Raw genomic sequence first — 20019 nt, 5'->3', positions numbered from 1 at the left:
GCTGATGAGTCGACGTTACGAGTTTGCGAGAAAATGTTCTAAAGAAGATTTATGGTCCTTTGCGCATTGGCAACGGCGAATATCGCATTCGATGGAGCGATGAGACGTCCGAGTTATATGGCGACATTGACTTAGTTTAGGGAATTAAGGGACAGCGGCTACGCTGGATAGGTCATGTCGTCCGAATTGACAAAAACGCTCAAGCTCTAAAAGTGTTCGACGCAGAACCCGCCGAGGGAAGCAGAGAAAGAGGAAGACTTCCACTCCGTAGGAAAGACCAGGTTGGAATCTCCAATTGGCGCCAAAAAGGAAGATCGACTGGCACGCTATTGTTAACTCGGCTATAATCACGTAAGCGGTGTCTACGCCAAGAAAAAATAAGAACGCAATCTCCAAAGAAATCGTTCTGATAGGGTTGTTATAGCTTAGGGACTTATCGATCGGAATCGAGTTCTTGTAAGAGAACATATTTATTGAGAAGGGTGTTCTAGCTTCGGTGCAACCGATGTTAATTGTTTTCTCCTGTCATAAATTTTGTTTTCGTTTTTTTTTCTTGTAAGAAATTAACATTCTCTTCTTCTTAGTTCACCTAGTTGTTGTGGTCTCGTCATTGATGTGGACCTCTGGTTCCTTTGACGATAGCGAAGTGTTCGGTATGCTCGGTGAAAAGATCATAAAGGGAGAAACCCGTTGTAGTTGAGACAGCTGTAGTCGTGAGGGTTGGTTATGAAAGTCATTAAAGCAGTTTTGTTGTTGTATAATTTTTACAATTAACATGCTTATTCCTTTTCCAACATTGGCTTAAATGTCCTCTCAGTAATCTTCTTATCTTCTTCTGCCATCAGTACATTTATGAACCAGATAAACAAATGGAATATTTTTCAACAATATATATGTATTTGTACAATGTTTACTAACGGTACATGATGTTAGAAACTAAGAAAATGATGAGAGTTTGTCAACCGAATACATTTCATTACAGCGACAAGTTTACAGTTATCTTTAAATGCATTTATGTAAGTTTTCAAAAACAAAATATTTTTATTGAAAAATGTTATGAATTCAATCCGTTAACCTGTTGAAAGCTAGTTATCATATATCCATTGTAGTGTGGTTAAATATATTTGTAAGTGTTTTTATACATGTAGTATGCCACTATCCTCCTAGATTCTAATAAATAGTTGTATTCTCCACTGAGCAGGATCTGTATATAAAAGTATTACTCAGAAACAGAATTTTTTTCTTAACATAAGCAAATATATGTATATGTATTTAACTGTAAATACCTATAAGGATATGGGTAAATTAAAGTTGCTACTATATTGAAAAGAAGGACATGGTGTAAAACTTATTACTTAAGACCTGGATTTGTAATTTAAGAGTCAGACATGTTCACTTGCAAATATATGCTTGTGAATGGCGTATAGGAGAACTGTTTATATGTATGTATATGTTAAGTAATAATAGATTCACTACAATATTGTAATAAACGAAATATAACAACCTAACTGTAAATGTCTCATAGTTTTAAGAATAGACCGTAAGAGATACTGCAATGATGAATTCAAATAAAAATTAATCAATAAAAATGAGAAATTCTACAATTTACTTGTATATGTATAAGGGTTTCTCAACAAAAAAAAAACAAAAACCAATATATTTCATCCGTTTGGTAGTCTTAAAACAGGTTCTTAAACACCTCTATGGAAGTTACTCCAACTTGGAACTACCTATTGTAACGGAATTGTCCCCCGCTTTCAGTTTTCAAATTTTTTCTTATTACTGCCAGAAAATTAATTTCAAATCAATCTCGCCTCCAACTACTTTAAAAAATATTTGGTGTTCTGGATTTAGTAAGAAATTGAATGCTCTACAAAAAAATCTCGTCGATTTTTCTGTCTAAGCAGTTTCAAATTATTAACGGTTGAAGTTTTACTATTTAAAGTCATTTTTTTTATTATGAATTTTATAACTCAACGGAAAAACGTCATTTAAATCGGAAAACTCAAAGTTTTATAGTAAATTTACTGCTCCATAAAAATGGTCTTGTAATAAAAAAAAGCAAAAAACACAAGAAAGGAAGGACTAAGAACGGGCACAACCGAATATTTTATGCTCTTGCAATTTACAAAGCCTGGGAAACACCTTCAGGTGTTGATAAATCTTTATATTAAACTAGAAAAAATACCACCCTAATTGCACCCATTAAAGGCAAAACGATACGCTGTTATTAGAAAGTAATTCTTTCCAAATTTCAGAACGATATTTCATTAACCTCGCAAATCAATTTGGTTGAAATCGGACTCTTTGACAAGAGCAACGTTCAAATGTAGCGCGCGAAGTAACTGCAATCCAAGAGGGCTGTCATTTCTCGTCTAATTATTCAAGTCTTAATTTAGTATTACATAAAAACTTTGAAAAAGTGTTCCCGCCCTCTAATAAGTTTAATGTACATATCACCTAAGCCACTAAAGTTTGAACAACCAAATTTGCATAGCAGAAATAATATTTAATACCATCTTCGAGATGGCATTATAGGGCTTTATGGGAATCTGTGTGAAAACAACGGGCTTGTCAGGCGCCCACCTTTTTGGCGAAATCACATATTTCGGGACCCGACCATTTTTCTCACATTCTTGCGTCACTGTGTGAAAATGAGCAAAACCGGACTCCAATCACGTTTACTTCCCAAATAGCAAAATTTTAGACTCACTTTCCACTACAAAATTAAGCAGCTATTGGTATAACGGGATACAATTTTTCATTAATACAAGGTGGACTCAAAAGTAAACAGGACTTTTTGAATCTAGCGCCCCCTGATGGCGCCATCTATATGTCGACTTGTGCATTAAAATTGGCTATTTTTATCGATCCAGTGAGAATTTCATGACATTTCTTCGATTGGAAGTAAAGTTATTGCGTTTTAAGTGTCAGTGTGTTTGTGTTATCGGTGCGAAAATGAGCTTTGAACAAGGAGCCAACATTAAATTTTGTTTTAAAATTGGTAAAACTTTCACCGACACATTTAAATTGATTGAAGCTTATGGCGAGGATTGCATATCTCGTAGCAGAGTTCACGAGTGGTTTTAACGTTTTCAAAGTGGTCGCGAGGACATACATAAATGACGATCAACATGTGGACCAATCAAAATCCGTGATCACCGGAAATTCCATCGAAACTGTGCGTAAATTCATCAAAAATCAATCGAAATCATCATTGAAATACAGAGAAATGGAATTGAACATCTCCAAAACATCAATTTATCGCATTTTGACCGAACATTTGGGCTTACGAAAGGTGTGTTCCGCAAAAATTGTCTGACGACCAAAAATTGCTCAGAATCCAAGATTCTAAGGACGATTATTCGACCAAAAATCACATTTTAACCATTAAACACTCCCCGTGTTCAGCTGATATGGCACCGGGCAACTTCTTTCTTTTCGGAAAAATGCATTTACCCACGAAAGGAAAGCCTTATGCAGACGTAGAGGCCATTCAAAAGGATTGCACCGGCCAACAAGCTAAAACACTCGTTCGACATGCTTTTGGACGGTGCAGAAAACTGTATTGAAGCAGAAGGAGACTATTTTGAATAAAATAAATTGATTTTGCTGAAAAACCATTTGTTTTGTTTTTTTTTTTAAGTCCTGTTTACTTTGGAACGCACCTTGTATATCATTTATGGTATGTCGCCTTATGATAAAAAATTTTTCAAGCCCCTGGGTACCGTATATATGGACCCCAGTATCTATAATTGACTTTTGGCCAAAACTATCGGTCAATGTATGGGATATACAAAAATTGATTGAATCGGGTCAATATTTCTTTGAGCCCGCATATATCTAATATACAGATTTGTGAACTTCCGGGCGATTTAATGCGCAAAAAGGAGTTCTACGCGAAAAGAATTTTATACACCCCAGTGTTGGACCGACCAGGGTTATTTTTTTTGAAGCGCGGCCGAATAATATTTGAATTATCTCAATGAAAATTACACATAATAGTGTATCTACTTATGTGTCTAAAATAATTAAAATTCGGAGGAAACTTGGCCTACACCTATATAACTGTTATCAGGATTTTCGAACATCCGGCTGACTTTACTCCTTTATGTCGGTCACTGTATGAATTATATATGTATATTATATGTAATATATTTGATCCTCAAGTTAACTTTTTACACATTACGGTGGTTTTTATTGCTGCAAGTTGCAAGAGTATAAAATGTTCAGTTGCAACCGAACTTAGCCCTTCCTTACTTGTTTTTATATAATTTTTTGTATCCTCTAATCCAATACTCTCTTCAATCGGTTATTCCTTTCTTAGTGTTTACTGTAATGTCATAATGGAAACAATTAGATACTAAACGATAATGTTGGCCACATAAGGGATATTTTACTTTATTTACAGTTATCATCATTTGAAAAAAAAAAATCAGTATCAGTAACGTAAGTAATCATATACTCAACTCTCTCTATACTATACTCTTTACCCTCAAAGCTATATATATTTACATTTATCAGCATGAATGTGAATGTGAATGTCGTTGCCAATTTGCAGAGTTAGTCATAAATAAAAATCGATGAATTTTTTAGAGAGTCTCATATCAGCATTTTATATTTGTACGAATGTGTGTAGATGAAAAATCCAGTTGTTAAAAGTGATATAGAAATATTGCACTCCAGTTTGACGAACGTCTCTCACACGACTCTCACCGTTCGTTAAACCGCTTACAATAAAACTCTTTCTTTGTGCGAGCATTGTACTTAGTATATAGCACTCTCGCATGTTCGTTGCGATCCACGAAAGTATGATAAGTAGGCATGTTGGAGAGATTAATTTACAACAAAAATGCATAAAAATTATTGCAGTGATGGACAGTATATGAGTATATATCAGCTGATATCACTCAATCACGCCAACTATGTATAACGCACACATACCCTAAACATGCAAGCAGAGACTCCACAGAGCCGGTATGCACGTACTGATCGCCCATATCGAGAATTCAGTATGTGCGCGACTAAACGAGAAAGCAGTTGGCAAATAATTACCTGTTAATCCGTTTATTTTTAACTGAACGACAGTAAGCTTTTAGTGAATATGGAAAACCGTGGCGCATATCCGCCTGTCCAGGCGACTGGACAGCCAACCTATGGCACAATAGGAACTCAAACCACTCCCTCAGAAGCGTCTTTCGCAGCAACAGGTTGGTTCGCACGCAACCGAGCCAATAAGCCGGAAATTAACTCCGCCGGAGCAGGTAAATACTTTTTAGTATTAGGTGTTGATAGAAACGAAAATTCGTCTTCGACAATTCACTTCGAGGCTTCTCTAATTCTGAGTGAAAAAACGGGATCCATAAGTCTGCGAGCATTTATACCTAAGCAGAAACGAAATGCAAAGTCGTTAGTACATTCTAAAGAAAAGTAAAGTAAAAAGGGGAATTTTCTCCGAATTGTTGATTTTCCACTATTCGTCAAGGCTGGTGTTGTTGCCATTGACGCTGTATTGTCGGTTGCTTTCGTCGAAAAAACTCTGTCAGCATTTTTATGGAGTTGGAATGCTTGAAGGTCATCGCGCCAAATGCCTGTGATCAACTGTTTGACATTAAAGTTGTCCATTACGTTGAACGTGAAAGCGAAGAATATCATTTGCAGAAAACTAAGAAAGGGAATTTATATTATTTAAGGGACTGTTTGGACCATTTTTAGAACGTAGAAAACAAATTTGAATAATTTTCACATTTTTTTAAACAAAATCAATGTCTTTATAATATTTTTTAGAGACATTCGTTTCATATGAACGCTTGTGGTTGCATGAAAGTAAACACGCACAACAATTCTTAAAGTTACGACTATTTTAAGAATACCACTAACCTCTCAGCTGGAAGGACAAAACCAGCTGTACCCGCTTATCTTATTAGCGTTGGTGACTAATGCTAAATTCAAAGCTACCTACTATATTCATCAAATCACCACAGTTGTGATAAGGTGTGAGAAAAAATAAACAAAAACAATTTTCAAATTGTTTACTTTGTTTTACATTTATAATTTGACCGAAAACTTTGCCAATAATACAAACACGATTTTGCCAAATCTTTTTAAACATTTCACAGGTAACAAGTAAGAGAGGTAAGGAGAGGGTACTCTTGTTCTATTTTGAAATAATTTTTGTTTCTACCAGATAAGGCGAAGATTGATTCTTGATACTGACGATATCTCGAAACCGATAGGAAAATCAAAATAATAGCATTTGGAGACGCTGTAAAATGTTTGGCTCGATTATTTTAGGAAAGAGTTATTTGTTAAGCAATATTTATAGTTTATTAAAAAACCACTAAGGATCCATAAACATAATGCCTTCGATTTAATACCTTCTTCAAAGCTCATTTAAGATAAAATGACTTATTTGCTCTTCTTTCATTCTTGTGCACCGGTATACATACTCCAGTCTCGTACATTTTCAGCTCTGTTCGTTTTGGTTTCGGGCGGCATGAATATCGCTTGGAGCTGTGGCTTTGACAATGTGCAGGATTTCAAAACAAATACCCACATCATGATATGTTGGTATCTCGCCGCAATTATCGGAGCTGCAGTCTCAGCATTCATCACCAACCGCGTATCAAAGAAACTCATTTATGTAAGGTCAACACAAACGAAAGTAATCGAATATTTTGACTTTGTTTCTTTTACATTTCAGATATTCTCGGCGTTTCTGATTCTGCTCGGAGGTGTATTCTTCGTGGCATTGGCTGATAAATACGGCGGCATTGCAGTCGCACGTTATTTAAATGGCTTCGCTGTGGGGCTCGTGTTCGTGCCAATGATTGTGCTGATTGGCGAAGAGGTAAACAGTGGACAGCGCGGCTTGGGCGCCGGAATCCTCATATCAGGCAGTATAACGCTCGGAATATGCCTCCAAATTGTATTCGCGTCCTCATTCAGTTATAACGCATCAACTTCAAACAACTCCTTTGGAACCACTCAGCTACACGGCACCATCGTTATCATCTATGCCGTACTAGCGTTTCTCATGTCATACTTCTTTGTAGTGGAATCACCCGTTCATCATTTGATGCTTAGTAACGAGCATGAGGCCATCGATTGCCTGCGACGTCTGCAGCAACCGTTCGTGGTAACCCAGGAGACATATCAGCGCTTGGAGGAGCACAGGCGCTACATTGAAGCCAGCGACCCGAATGGCGATAAATGTATACCAGCACTAGTTAAGCTTTGCTTACTCCGCGGCCTGGTTGCTCTGTCATTCTCGCCAGCCATTGCGACAGGACTTTTATGGTCGTCTACAGTATATGCAGAACAATTCGTCACTTGGCCTTGGATAATATACGGGTTGTGTTTGTGGCTAGGCACCTACATAGCAGCCTTCTGCCTGGACTCAGTTGGCCGCAAGTTGATGCTACTTATCGGCGCACTTTTTAGCGGTGCCTTGGCGATCGCCATTGGCGCCATTTACAATGACTTTGTCAACTATTTCATTCCGTCGAAAATGGGATCTGTGCTGTATATGCTCTTTGTGCTGGGGCTTTTGGTGAGCTTCGTCAACAGCGCGTCCTCAGCCTATTTGACGGAAGCATTTCCGCTGCACTTGAAAACCTACTACATTGCTCTATCCTTCACCGTGGAGATGCTCGTGTTACTTATTATCGGCGTTTGTACGCCAGACAAAGACAGTTTGGCCGCATATTTTATTACATTTGGTGTCTTCTATTTGGCGTTCTCCTTTTCAAGCTTGTTCTGTCTACCAGAGACCAAGCAAGTTTCTTTGCTAGAAGCTCAAAGTAAATTCAGAAGCATTTTAACCCGATGAATGTCATTCAAACACGATATTATTTCATTATGAATAAAGTACTTTGTGATTTTTTATTAAGTTTTTTTTCAACATGAGTGATTAAAAAATCATAGAAATAGTAAGATATTCAATTCTTTTTTTGGTTAGATTCGATCGTACGAAGTCATTTTAGCACACACTCAAGCATAACTTTAGTTAAAGAGTCCAATAACCGAATGTCATTCATGATGGTATTTCCACAAAGGCAGAAGTCACGAAACCCGCTAAAATTACTCAAGTCTTGTGCCATTTTTAATATCAATAATTTATATACATATACTGTACATATAAGCTTAAAAAGTCATTTAGCTACATATATGTAAGTATATATTTATATCACAGAATGTTAATGAATGTTCTCTGGTTCGACTGCGGGGATGAGTTTAAAATAAACCGTCAAGCACAAGTTTGTTGGGCGACATCTTTCGGGAAAGGTTGCAAGCCTTTTGAAAGCTTCACAAAAAAGACACAAACCTAAACTTTCCATCATGTATGTATATAGCTATATAAACAGAGCAGCCCCGAAACAATTTACCGCCCTAGGCAAATGCCAAATACTACGCCCCCTCGAAGCCTATATTGTATTAACGACAAAATTTATAACTTTTGTAAATTATTAGGGTCATTTGAATTAGCCCACCGCTGCTTTGGTATTAAAAGATTTGACATATAGTTCTTCTTCTTTATTGGCGTAGACACCGTTTACGCGATTATAGCCGAGTTAACAACAGCGCGCCAGTCGTTTCTTCTTTTCGCTACCTGGCGCCAATTGGATGTACCAAACGAAGCCGGGTCCTTCTCCACCTGATACTTCCAACGGAGTGGAGGTCTTCCTCTCCCGCCAGCATTTGACATATAATTAAGCAACCACAAATTTAAAAAAAAATTTTTAAACCTATGGTATTGTTACTACATGTCTGTCACGGGTATTCTAATTTTGAAATAAACATTCGTTTTCATTTATATTACGATGACAATAATATTTGGGCCAAAATTGATGTGGGCATAAGGAAAAGACAGACAAATTATTCGCAACACCATCACCTATCTTGAGACCCAGCATATATTATTGGATAATTTTCTAACGAATAGAATCACGTTCAGCACGCAGTAAAGAAAATTAAGCAGCCATAGCTGACAGTGTACACGAAGACCGTGGAGAGTCGATTCGGCGCCGTTCTGAACTGAAGCCACTCGACCTGCCAAAGCGAGATGGCTTCGCTCCATGGGGTCATAAAAAGTTCCAAGAAGATCCGACGTTTTCGAGCCGAATTTTAATAAAATTTAAGTCTATTTTTCTTTGAGAAAAAAATAGGGAACCTCGAAATAGATCACCCTTTACAACACTAGCCTACAAAACAAATGTTTGGTTTGGTGCAGCTCTGTCCACAAATGTAGTTGGTAAGGTATATAGACAGTACAAACTTTATTGCTACTACTAGATATCAGCTGACAGCTCTGGTTTACCTACACTTATTATTTCTATTTATTTTCCGATTTATTCAAAACACACTTAAGGTGTGTTGTATGCAAAACATTTCGACACCTTCTATTTACAAAGCGAATCACGAATATTTTAACTTTTACCTGTAAAGGCACAAAATACAAATGAATAATTGTCTTCAAAACTCCAAAAAACACAGCTTACTAATTTGGCACGATGGTCATGACTTCTTCCTCTTTTTGGTAATAAAAGACATATAAAAGTCAACATTTAGCATGTTTCCAATACAAACAATAATGGTGACAGCAACAATTAGTCCCCAACAGGAAGTAAACAAAGACCAGCAATGAGCCGCATAAAGGGGAGCATCTCCATCAATTGGGACATCTTAAGACTAGACTAAATGTGAGAAATGTTAACATAAAATCATGCAACGTAAATATGAACCCTTTTACCACGAGGGTAATATACCATTTTTTTTGGTATAGAAAGAATACAATTGACGCCACGAATGATAGTGAGTATCGGGATTATTGGATTCACTCCAGGCAATGCGTTTAAGCGAGCTCATTAAATCAAGTTTTCCTCGCGGTGAGTTGGCTTAAGGATTAACAGAATTTATATGATATAAATACCTGGTAAATATTTTAATATTTGTATTTCCGTTAAAGTTATTTAAAATTGAGCGGATATTTTTAGCTGTTTGCTTATTTCCAATTTGTTGTTTTCTTTTTCATGTTGCCTTACTTAATCCTTTCGAATATTTGATTCTTTTTGCCGGCATTGTATATTATCACTAAACCACATCACTCAAATTTAATTTGCTCCAGCCAACGGAAATACAACACACACAAGCACATAATCGCTCTTAACATCGATCAAAGCCTTTGCTTTGTTCTGCTTATCTTTGCACCAAGTACAATTTATTCATTAATTGCTGATAACTACTGGCGTTCACGCACGCCACTCTCACATCTCACCCTCAGGTGCTATCTCAGATATTAAACCAAATCTATTCACTGCAGAAAATTTATTAATTTATCCATTTTCAAATAAACACACGTTAACTGCGGTTGCTACGAAGTAATAATACCCTTGACAGGTGCAGGGAATGTTAGAAACACTATATGTACAACTAAGTCTGAAAACATTGCCTGTCAATGGTTTGAATCAAATGGCCTAGTTCTTTGCTTAGTTTCTTCCGAGTTGAGTTTACTTAACAAAGAAAAACAGATGGCAATTATAAACGTCTGCTATGGTCGTCATGAAAAGGGAAGTTTCTCTTCCAAGGCAATTGCTTCACTTTCACTGTCCGCGTTTTTTTACGTAGCGGTTACCAAACTCAGCGCACTACCCTGGAGAGGGATGGTTCGTCTTCTCACTTTAGCTCGCATTCAATCGGAAATTCATTGGCTACCCAGAGGATACTTGGTCTTAGACCGGAAGTCGTGAGCTGCTTAAGCCATATGTAAAAGAATCGTTTCTGGCCACTCCCAAGTGAATGGCACTCGGAGAACTTTCCTCACTTGCGTGAACTTCTACATATGACTCCATCCCCCAACGTATACTGAAGTGTTTCGATGTCGGCGATTTTTTAAGATAAACAGCTTCTTGAGAAGAACAGAATGTGTGCAAATTTCAGATCGACAATTCAAAACCTGACGGACTAGTCGCGGAGCCACAGTTAGAGGGGCGGATATGGCTAAATCGACTCAGCTTGTCACACTGATCATTGACATAACATATGGTATATACTTTAAAAGGTTTTCTTGGAGGCGTTACAAACTTCAATATACCCTGTTCAGGGTATTAATGTTTATATGTACCCATGTTAATGTTTGTGTGCAACATATTCAGCGGCTGTCAAAGTTACCAGATCGGTTGCCTTACTTATTATTTTCTTCAATGAAAATCCACTTATTGCTGGGTTTTTAAATATTCAGAATCCCGTACTGTAGAAAATATGTATGTTAGAACAGGTAGACTCTATTTTTTTCTCGGCATCACCAGAAAAGTCATCCTCTGGATCTGTAGATTAAGAGGGAAATTCAGAAAAAAATCTCCTAATACACTTTATATTAGATAATGGATTGTGGGTGCAAAAGTAGAGTTCTACAATGTAACAAGTTATGGGCTCTTTAACACATTTTAAGCTGCTTCCAGTTAAACCACTTCAAAAAGTCATATGGATGTATGTGTATCCACGAATAGACTCTTCATTTTTTAGCCAAAACACCAGTATTATTTGTTTGATTAGAACTTAAAGCTGAAAATATTTAAACAATATTAATTTTGATGTATTTCAGCTATCAATTGTATATACTAATTTGTCTCATATGGCATACCTTAAGCTCCCATTCGCTTTATCAACGTATGAGCTCGTATACAGTGTAAGAAATACGACTGCGCGTGGCTATAACATGGTTGGTATTGGTTCGATTTCCACTTTTCAAACTACTTAACGAAATGTGCTATTTCTGTGGTATTTTACACTAACAAAAACCAAAGATCTATTCAGAAGTGCGGCAAAGCTCTTCAGTACTATATTGATATGAAGCAAATACCCGGCCTGCAATCTGTCAATGATGATATTTTCTAGCATATAGCATTACTATCTTATCGCTGATAAATATTGACGTTCGATAATATTGACTGCTATGCACACATACGTCCATACCTTGTTGAAAGTAATTTTGGCATAAACGAGTTTTGTTATCAGCAGTCGCTTCTTTGGCAATACAAACCAGTTGCGAGTCAGTCGAACAAGCATTGTACCAACGAAACGTCCGTCCGCTAAGTGTTTATCATAGGCAAAGTCAGACTTTAACGAGAATTTGTAAGTATTTCAAGTGTCTCTAATTTCGTGAGTGCATCGTAAAAGATCGAAGTAATCCGTCACAAGTTCAATAGCGGTCTCCAGAATGGTAGTTTTCGAAAAAGCTACGGTGGAGTTGTCGTAAAATTAATTAATCAAAATAAATACTTGAACTATCAAAGTAGCAGTTAAAAGTGTTTGGAAGTTAAACTGCTTAGCAAAAATCAACGCAGACGATTCATACGTGATGCCTTTGCCGCCTAGTATCGAAGAGCCGGGCAAACAATCATGGCTGCGTATGCTCTACCGTTATCGACTTCAATTTCAGGCAATGGCTTCGGGTGAGTACTGGCTGCACGCACCTTTCTAGTATTGCTAGTCGGGCAGAAAATTTTGATCTCGCAATAAATTCGGGCATTATGATAAATTATTAAAGTGTAATGATGCTCTATACCTTTTGAGCTAAACCTATCATTTCGAAGCAGCCTGTGGCAGCACAAAATCCATAGGGGCCACAAACCACACTAGCGCTTCAAAAGAATTCTTAAATAAGGATGAAAAACATGATTTATACTAATCATCATCATTCATCAACTTTTTTATTCATCTTACAGCGTCTACTATTTACTTCGCTGGTGGCTTGAAGCTGGCTTGGTGTATATTTGAGAAGCCAGTTAGCGGTTCCCAAAAGCTCATCGACACCCATCTGCTGACGATCGCATGGTTTGTGGGCGTGGCTGCAGGAGCAATCATGGCAGGCGTGTTCGTACACCGCGTTAGCAAGAATATATCACATGTACGTACCTAAATACACCTACACAACTCAAATTGTTTGTTTAGAAGACGACCCAGGGCTGATTAAATTCTAGTCTATCAGAAATACCAACCATTTATTAAGAAAAATGCAACTTTATTGGCGATAAGCTAGCGTTATCAAATTCAGCTTCAATGCGGGAGCTTGTATTGGTTTATTTAGTTACCTCTACGAATAAGTTGTTAAACCTTCATTATCAGCGATCCACCATAGAATGAGCAATAAACTCTCTTTATTAGCTGTGAACTAAAAAAAAGTATTAAAGTCCTATTATTTAACTTAAATGCTTTACAAAATAGTTCCTGCTCCTTAAAGGAGGAACGGGTCTATTTATCACCTAAAACTAGGCGACATAGATATAGAGTTATGTATATACTCGTATAAATGATCACGATGACGAGACGAATCGAAATTCGGGTGACTGTCTGTCTCTAGTAATAGTGAGATACGACTAGGCCTACTTTCCAGATAGCACAATTTCAGTCAAAGTGTGAAATATATATTCGAAATTTAGAGAGAATCCCTCCCTTATGATAGTATTCCTGGTTGTTAAAAATGGTTTTAATCGTGTCAGTACTTCCTTTAGCTCCCATATGCATATCTAACAATGAGAAAACATATTTTACTTATAACAGTATATCTTTGTGTTTGAAATAGATATGCTCGGGCGAAAACTTAACCTCGTCTCCATATAACTAACATCAGGGTCATCCGGCTGACTTTACTTCATAGGATTGCTAATAGTATATGAGTATTAATATGTGGGATGATAATAGCTAATATATAAAACCGGATCGATACTACCACAACTCCCATATAGTTACTGCATAAAATAATAGGGTAGTCGAAAAAGTGTAGCACAACAATGGTTCGCTCGCTTCCGTTCTGGAAATTTCGATATGAAAGACGCACCTCGCTCTGGTCGACCTATCGTTGAAAAAGTCGATGAAATTATGGAAAAGATTGACCAGGACCGTCACATAAGCAGCCATGACATTACTAACGAACTTAACATTCATCATCAAAAGGGTTTTGAACCATTGAAAAAAGGGTGGCTGTAAAATGAAGCTCGATGTTTGGGTACCACATGAATTGTCTGTGAAAAATTTAATGGATGAATTAACATCTGCGATCCTTGCTAAAGCGAAACGAAATCGAACCATTTTGAAGCGAATGGTCACAGGAAACAAAAAGTGGATCAAATAAGACAATAATGTGCGAGAAAGGTCATAGTCCAAGCGTGGTGAAGCTCAACAAATGGACGCAGAGCCAAGATTCACGCCTCGAAAGGTTATGTTGAGTGTTTGGTCAGATTGGAAAGGAATCATCCACTATTAGTTGATCCAGCCTGGTCGAACGATTGATTTTGAATCCACATTTTACCACTGATGAGATTGAAGCAAGCAATCGAAAAAAAGGACAGAACTGATCAATAGAAAGGGCAGGATAACGCTAGACCACGCACATTTTTGATGACTCTGCAAAACTGGGAGAGCTTAACTGGGAAGTTTTCATGCGTCCGCAATATAGCCTTGACTTTGCGCCATCGGGCTACCATTTGTTTCGGTCAATGCAGAACTCCCTTAATGGAGTAAAGTTGGCTTCAAGAGAAGAATTGTCGCAGTTTTTCGCCGAGAAACCAGAAAAGTTTTACACTGATGGAATAATGTCTCTAGCGGAAAAATGGCAAAATGTGGTCAACCAAAATAGTACATATTTGGTTCATTAAAATTCATTATATGTAAAAAATAAATAAGTTGAAGTTTGATTAGAAATGCGAAAAGAATTTTTTGACTACCCTATATAAGTAAATAAAAATGAATCGTCAAAATACATATACATATGTACGCTCATAACTCAATAACGCCTGGACCAATTTGGCCAATTCTTTTTCTTAAATGTTCGTTGAAGTTCGAAGATGGTTTTTACGGCGAGAAAAATTCGAATAGTTTCCGGAAAACCCCTAAAAACAGCCCTTTTCCTTTCCCCATACAAACGTTACAATAAAAATTAATGTTTGTTTGTTAGTAAAACTAAGAGAACGGTTGAACCAATCTTGAAATTGAAAGGTTGTTTGTTGTGGATCGGGAAAGGTTTAGAAACAGAATACCTTATACTTTTATTGAGGAGAAGTCGGGTAATTGGACAATTCCAATAAGTAACATTTTCCATACACATTTTTTTTCAATTTTTGTTTGTTTTGTTTTTCAATATTTTGATTTGTAAATTATTTGAATTGTTCAATTTTGATCGCTTGCTTTTTTTATTCCGGCTATCCAAAGGAAAAATTATTTAAAATTATTCAGTGAAAACTTTATGTATGTGTGTTTCACACAATGTGAACAATTGCATATTGAAATTTGTTACGAAGCCACTAAGAGGTCGCGTTAATATTGGTCGGCGTTCTTTTTGCCATCAACGTATGGCAGCCCAAGAAAAGGCAAGAAGTACTCCCAAAATGCGATGACATATGTCCGTGCGGAATTATGGATCGCGGTCAATCAGCTAGCGATCGGAACGATATCACAGCACGACTTATTAAACAATAGCTGCGATATTTGATGGTCTTTATCTTGAAGCAACCTATGGTATATATGGTGCTGTTAGATGCTGAATGTATTCTGTAGAGTAGCAAACAAAATGTTTGCCGCACGCACGCATTCTTCTTTGGATGCGGATGGTGTTTACACCAGATCAAATTGATGAAATCACTTCAGCGGAAATTCATGATTCAGAGATAGATCCAGAATTATACGAAGTGGTGAAAACCAATATGGTTCATGGACCTTGCGAACCTTACAATCCCACTTTGGTTTGTATGTTTGACAATAAATTCACGAAACACTACTCATGTGCTTTTTTCGGAAACGGAAATGGGAATAATGGATATTCAATGTATCGGCGTCGCTCACGAGACGACAATGGCAGAACATTTAGCATTTAGAGGCGTGAATATCGACGTTAACAACACATCGAAGCTGACAACACATGGATCGTACCATATTCGCCACTTTTGTCTAATTCACATTCAAAACTCATGTCAATGTTGAATATTGCAGATTGGTGAAATCGATCAAATACGTTTGCAAGTACGTCTCCAAAGAAAGCAACATAGCGGTTATTGGCCTTGAACGATATGAGATCAGCAGTATCGAATGGGTGTGAACTGCAATAAAGCGCTTTGTAGGATATTTACTTTTGCAATTCATGAAAGTTTGTCGACTGTTGTGCGTCTCGCGGTTCAACTTCATTTAAGCCATTGCGTATTGTGAATGGTACAGTGTGTGCAACTTTTTGAGAAGCATGCCAGCAGTTGCATTTGCTGAAATATGATAATCACTGGAAACAGACGAAGGACAATGCGATAGTTACTTCGCATGCCACTGAAGTTCGCATACTTTTCGCGAAGATCATTTCGACATATCAGCCTTCAAATTCGCGTTAATTATGGGATACGAAAAAATTACATTGCCGACGACATTTTACATTGTATTCGCTTAGAATTGGAAATGGGCAAATTTCGGTTGATACTTCCAGTTTTTCCTTTTGTCAATTCACTTTAACGCAAGATGAACTCATCGCGAATGTTTATCCGAACATTGGTCAAATTATCGTAACTGCAATTGCTTGAGTGCACGCTCAATTTTAGCTGCCAAAAATACCGATGTTAATGACTTAAACTGGAAGATTCAAAGTCAAATTCTGGGAGGTTTGCGCTCCTATAAATCGATCGATCGTCTTGACAAGGAAGACGAAACCGTAAATTATCCAGTGGAGTTTCCAAATTGCGTTTCACAGTTAGATCTGTCATTATTACGTTTCACAATCTTCATGCGCCGAAACTGTGTAATGGAACCCGACTGATTATGACGCAGTTATCGAACACATGGGATAGCCATTTTAGTTCAAACGTAATCAATTTCCAGGGAAAATTGCCTTTGCGTTGACAATCAACAGGACACAAGGAAATCGGGAAATGCTATGTTTTTCACACGGCCAGATATACATACGTCGCGTGTTGACGAGTTGGAAACCCATCTTCTCTGTATATTTACGCACCAGAGCAGAAATCAAAAAATTATGTTTATTAAGTTGCGCTACATTAGAAAAAAAAAATGTAGAAAAACCGAAAATAAATCATATTCGACACAATATAATTTCAACTTTTTTTCATTTCAAAACACATAATTTCACGCAGGACAACGGCTGCGGGGTCAGCTAGTGTACATATAAAATGCTTCGGTTCCGATCTGATTGTCGTTTATCTCCTCAAATTGTTTCCCTGGCTATAATTCCTGCTAGTTGCAAGAGTATAAAATATTCGGTTGTACCTGAGCATAGCCCTTCCTTACTTGATTAGAGTATTGTTATTTTGTTTACTGACTCGTTTACCTGAATGTACCGAATGCGTTATCTCTTTCACTTTTCCACTTGATATAAATAGTACTTACCAATAATGCTACCTAAGTAGGCCCTAATCAATTTAATGCCCATAGATTACACACGCACTTCAGGGAGGGAGAGCTTTCAAATTAATCAAAATACCTTCACATTCTAGAAATTTGCATATGAACCGTTATCTATATTTGCTTGTGAACTGTATATTTACTGTTTACCTTATCGCTTATCGTTTTTTGCTATCTTTTCAGTGGACCAGCGGCACGCTCCTTCTGCTTGGGGGCCTGCTCTTTGCCTGCGCACCCTCCTCGTTTGCCTGCATACTGTGCAGTTGCCTATTGGAAGGCTCCGCTTATGGCATCAATCAAGTACAAGGGCTCGTGACAGCCGGGGAAGTGGCACACAAAGACATTCGTGGCTTGTTGGTTTCCAGTGAGCGCGTTTTCCTTTGGCTGGGCATCTGTCTGCAGCTGTTTTGCACGCGACTGTGGTTCTTATACGAACCCACAAAGGGCTATCCGCTGCACCTAAATCAATTACATGGCACTGTGGTAATCTTGGTGGCGCTGTGTGCGCTCGCCTGCAACACACTCTACCGCTTCGAGTCGCCGCTGCTGCTGCACATGCAAGAGCGCAACTTAGCCGCCACATATGTAATGAATCGACTGCAGAGCACCAGCTGCACCAGCGCTGAGTTGACACAAAAGCATGAGGAGTGCAAACAGATGCTGGAGCATGATGCGGGCCGACAGACAACGCGGAGGGCGGTGCGCAAGAGCAACTCACTGCCGTTGCTCAAGATGCTGTTACTGCGTTGCTACGGCACCGTTTCGCTGTCGTTACCCGTCAATCGCACATTTGTCACCGCAAGTATGACGGGCTTGAATTGTGCCACAAACTGTGTTTATCTCTTGGCTCTTTGCGGTGTGCTCGGCAGCGTTTTGGGCGCTTTGTGCGTGGACAAATGTGGGCGACGAAGGATCGCTGTTATTTGCCTGCTCTTCTCTGGAACTTGCGCGTTTCTCTTGGCCGGCGTGCTGCGGTATATCTACGAGCAAATTTCGTTGGTTCTACTGACGCACCTGACATTCGAATTGGTCGTCTACCTGATGTGGTGCTATCAGGCTTTCATATGCGCTGGCGTTTCGTTGGTCTCCAGTGTGTATATGTCAGAAGCATTTACCGTGTCTGCGAAGGCTTGCTGCTTGGCGGTGATGGTGGTGTGCGAACAATTCGTGCAAATAGCGCTGGCTTTGCTAGTCTTCTACACGGATTTCAATGAACCGCACTTCTTCTTTATCGTTGGCGTGCTGGGCATGCTGCTAGGCATACTAGCTTTATTCACTTTGCCTGAAACTATGAAAACATCGCTTTATGAATGTCTTCTAAAGTTCAACAATGTTCCTTAATATATTTAAGTTAGTCTTAGCCATAAAATCGAATTTATGTAAGTTAGATCCACATACTTATGCCAATATACAAATATAAAATATATTACTATCATAATAGTCAAGGTTATAAGCTTTCTAATAACTTTAGCAGATAATTTAGTTTAATTATTTAGAAATGCTTTTATTGCAAACAAATACAGTTCTGCAAATAAAAGCAAAAATCAAACAAAACTTCACGGTTGTTTCAATCCCAGTAACTTAACGTCGAAGTTAATCCAAAAAATGCGTTAAGAGCAGGAAGCTAGTAGGTGAAAAGCACGCTCAACTCACCACGACCAACACTCCCAAAAGCGTTTTTTGAGGGCGAATTCGACTCAGTTCACCACTGTCTGAAAGGAAATATAAACATATATTTTTTAGTACACTATAACTGTTTCTAATGCCATAATTCCCCCATTTAATAAAGCTTAAGGCTTGGAGTCTACAATTAATTTAGAACTAGGAACTCGACCAAAAATTTAAATGCTTTTCTGAGTCTCAAAATGTCGATTATAAATCGAATTCAGGTACTACAAACGCGCTCAAGTATGCAGATAATTTATTGCATAAATTAATATATTTACTGAAAGAAAATATTTCATCGAAATCCTACTTCTGCTTTCACGAAGAATCAATGCTGTATGCGACGGTACAACATCGAGTTGTCAGCCCATAACCGATCCCTTTTTGAAATAGATTCGCGCAAACGACGCATAACACTAAAATAGTATTCCTTGTTTACGGAATATGGAGTACACCATACCTCGATAATTGGAGATAACTTTCTACATCACCTTGATGTTGACTTACTTTGATGTTGTTTTGGCTTCGGCTCACATTTTCCACGATATTCGGCCGATTGATCATCTGTTACAGGGTCGTAAGCATAGATCCAATACTCATTGACAGTAATAACACGTTTAGTAACATCCTTGTAGTCGATTTGTTTCACAGATGTTAAGGCGACGCTGTTTTTCGAAAAAATGTAGTGGTTTTGGAATCTACCGTGCTTTCACTTTTCTTAAACCCAAACGATCTTTCAAAATGGTTTTCACTTAGCTTCCTATATTTCGACGATGCCAGTAAGATTTCTGGCTGTTAACCCTCTATAACGTATGGTAGACTTCAGGCAACAAACCGTTTCACCTTCCCAAATTCTACTCGTAGTAATTTTTTTCGTCTTGTCAAGCAATGTAGAATGTAGTCTACACTCCATTCCTCTAATCAAGCATAAGCAAAACAAACTAAGTTCCGTTACTTTTTTCC

The 20019-nt window shown here is 37.9% G+C and overlaps 2 protein-coding genes across 2 annotated transcripts; both read left to right on the top strand.

The window, feature by feature from the left end:
• Positions 1–5008: 5008 nt before the first annotated feature.
• On the top strand, positions 5009–7935 carry LOC120777941 (facilitated trehalose transporter Tret1-like). Its single transcript, XM_040109543.1, has 3 exons — positions 5009–5264; positions 6471–6643; positions 6704–7935. Exons 1-3 carry the CDS (start codon positions 5105–5107, stop codon positions 7829–7831), a joined length of 1461 nt encoding a protein of 486 aa, XP_039965477.1. The 5' UTR covers positions 5009–5104; the 3' UTR covers positions 7832–7935.
• A 4423-nt stretch (positions 7936–12358) lies between these two features.
• Positions 12359–18847, top strand: LOC120777731 (solute carrier family 2, facilitated glucose transporter member 1). The gene is made up of 3 exons (XM_040109221.1): positions 12359–12452; positions 12726–12907; positions 17575–18847. The coding sequence occupies exons 1-3, from the start codon at positions 12359–12361 to the stop codon at positions 18730–18732; spliced, it is 1434 nt and encodes a 477-aa protein (XP_039965155.1). The 3' UTR covers positions 18733–18847.
• The last annotated feature ends 1172 nt before the right edge of the window (positions 18848–20019 follow it).

Source organism: Bactrocera tryoni, chromosome 5, assembly GCF_016617805.1.
Source record: "Bactrocera tryoni isolate S06 chromosome 5, CSIRO_BtryS06_freeze2, whole genome shotgun sequence".
Classification (NCBI taxonomy): domain Eukaryota; kingdom Metazoa; phylum Arthropoda; class Insecta; order Diptera; family Tephritidae; genus Bactrocera; species Bactrocera tryoni.
Note: the sequence above shows the minus strand (reverse complement) of the source record. Positions and strands in the feature narration are given on the sequence as shown.

Bases quoted from the DNA above. Each gene is read 5' to 3' on its own strand.
- LOC120777941 (XM_040109543.1), top strand. From the start codon at position 5,105: ATGGAAAACCGTGGCGCATATCCGCCTGTCCAGGCGACTGGACAGCCA. The intron at 5,265-6,470 runs GTAAATACTTTT...GTACATTTTCAG, and splicing joins AATTAACTCCGCCGGAGCAG to CTCTGTTCGTTTTGGTTTCG. The intron at 6,644-6,703 runs GTAAGGTCAACA...TTTACATTTCAG, and splicing joins TATCAAAGAAACTCATTTAT to ATATTCTCGGCGTTTCTGAT.
- LOC120777731 (XM_040109221.1), top strand. From the start codon at position 12,359: ATGCCTTTGCCGCCTAGTATCGAAGAGCCGGGCAAACAATCATGGCTG. The intron at 12,453-12,725 runs GTGAGTACTGGC...TTCATCTTACAG, and splicing joins ATTTCAGGCAATGGCTTCGG to CGTCTACTATTTACTTCGCT. The intron at 12,908-17,574 runs GTACGTACCTAA...CTATCTTTTCAG, and splicing joins TTAGCAAGAATATATCACAT to TGGACCAGCGGCACGCTCCT.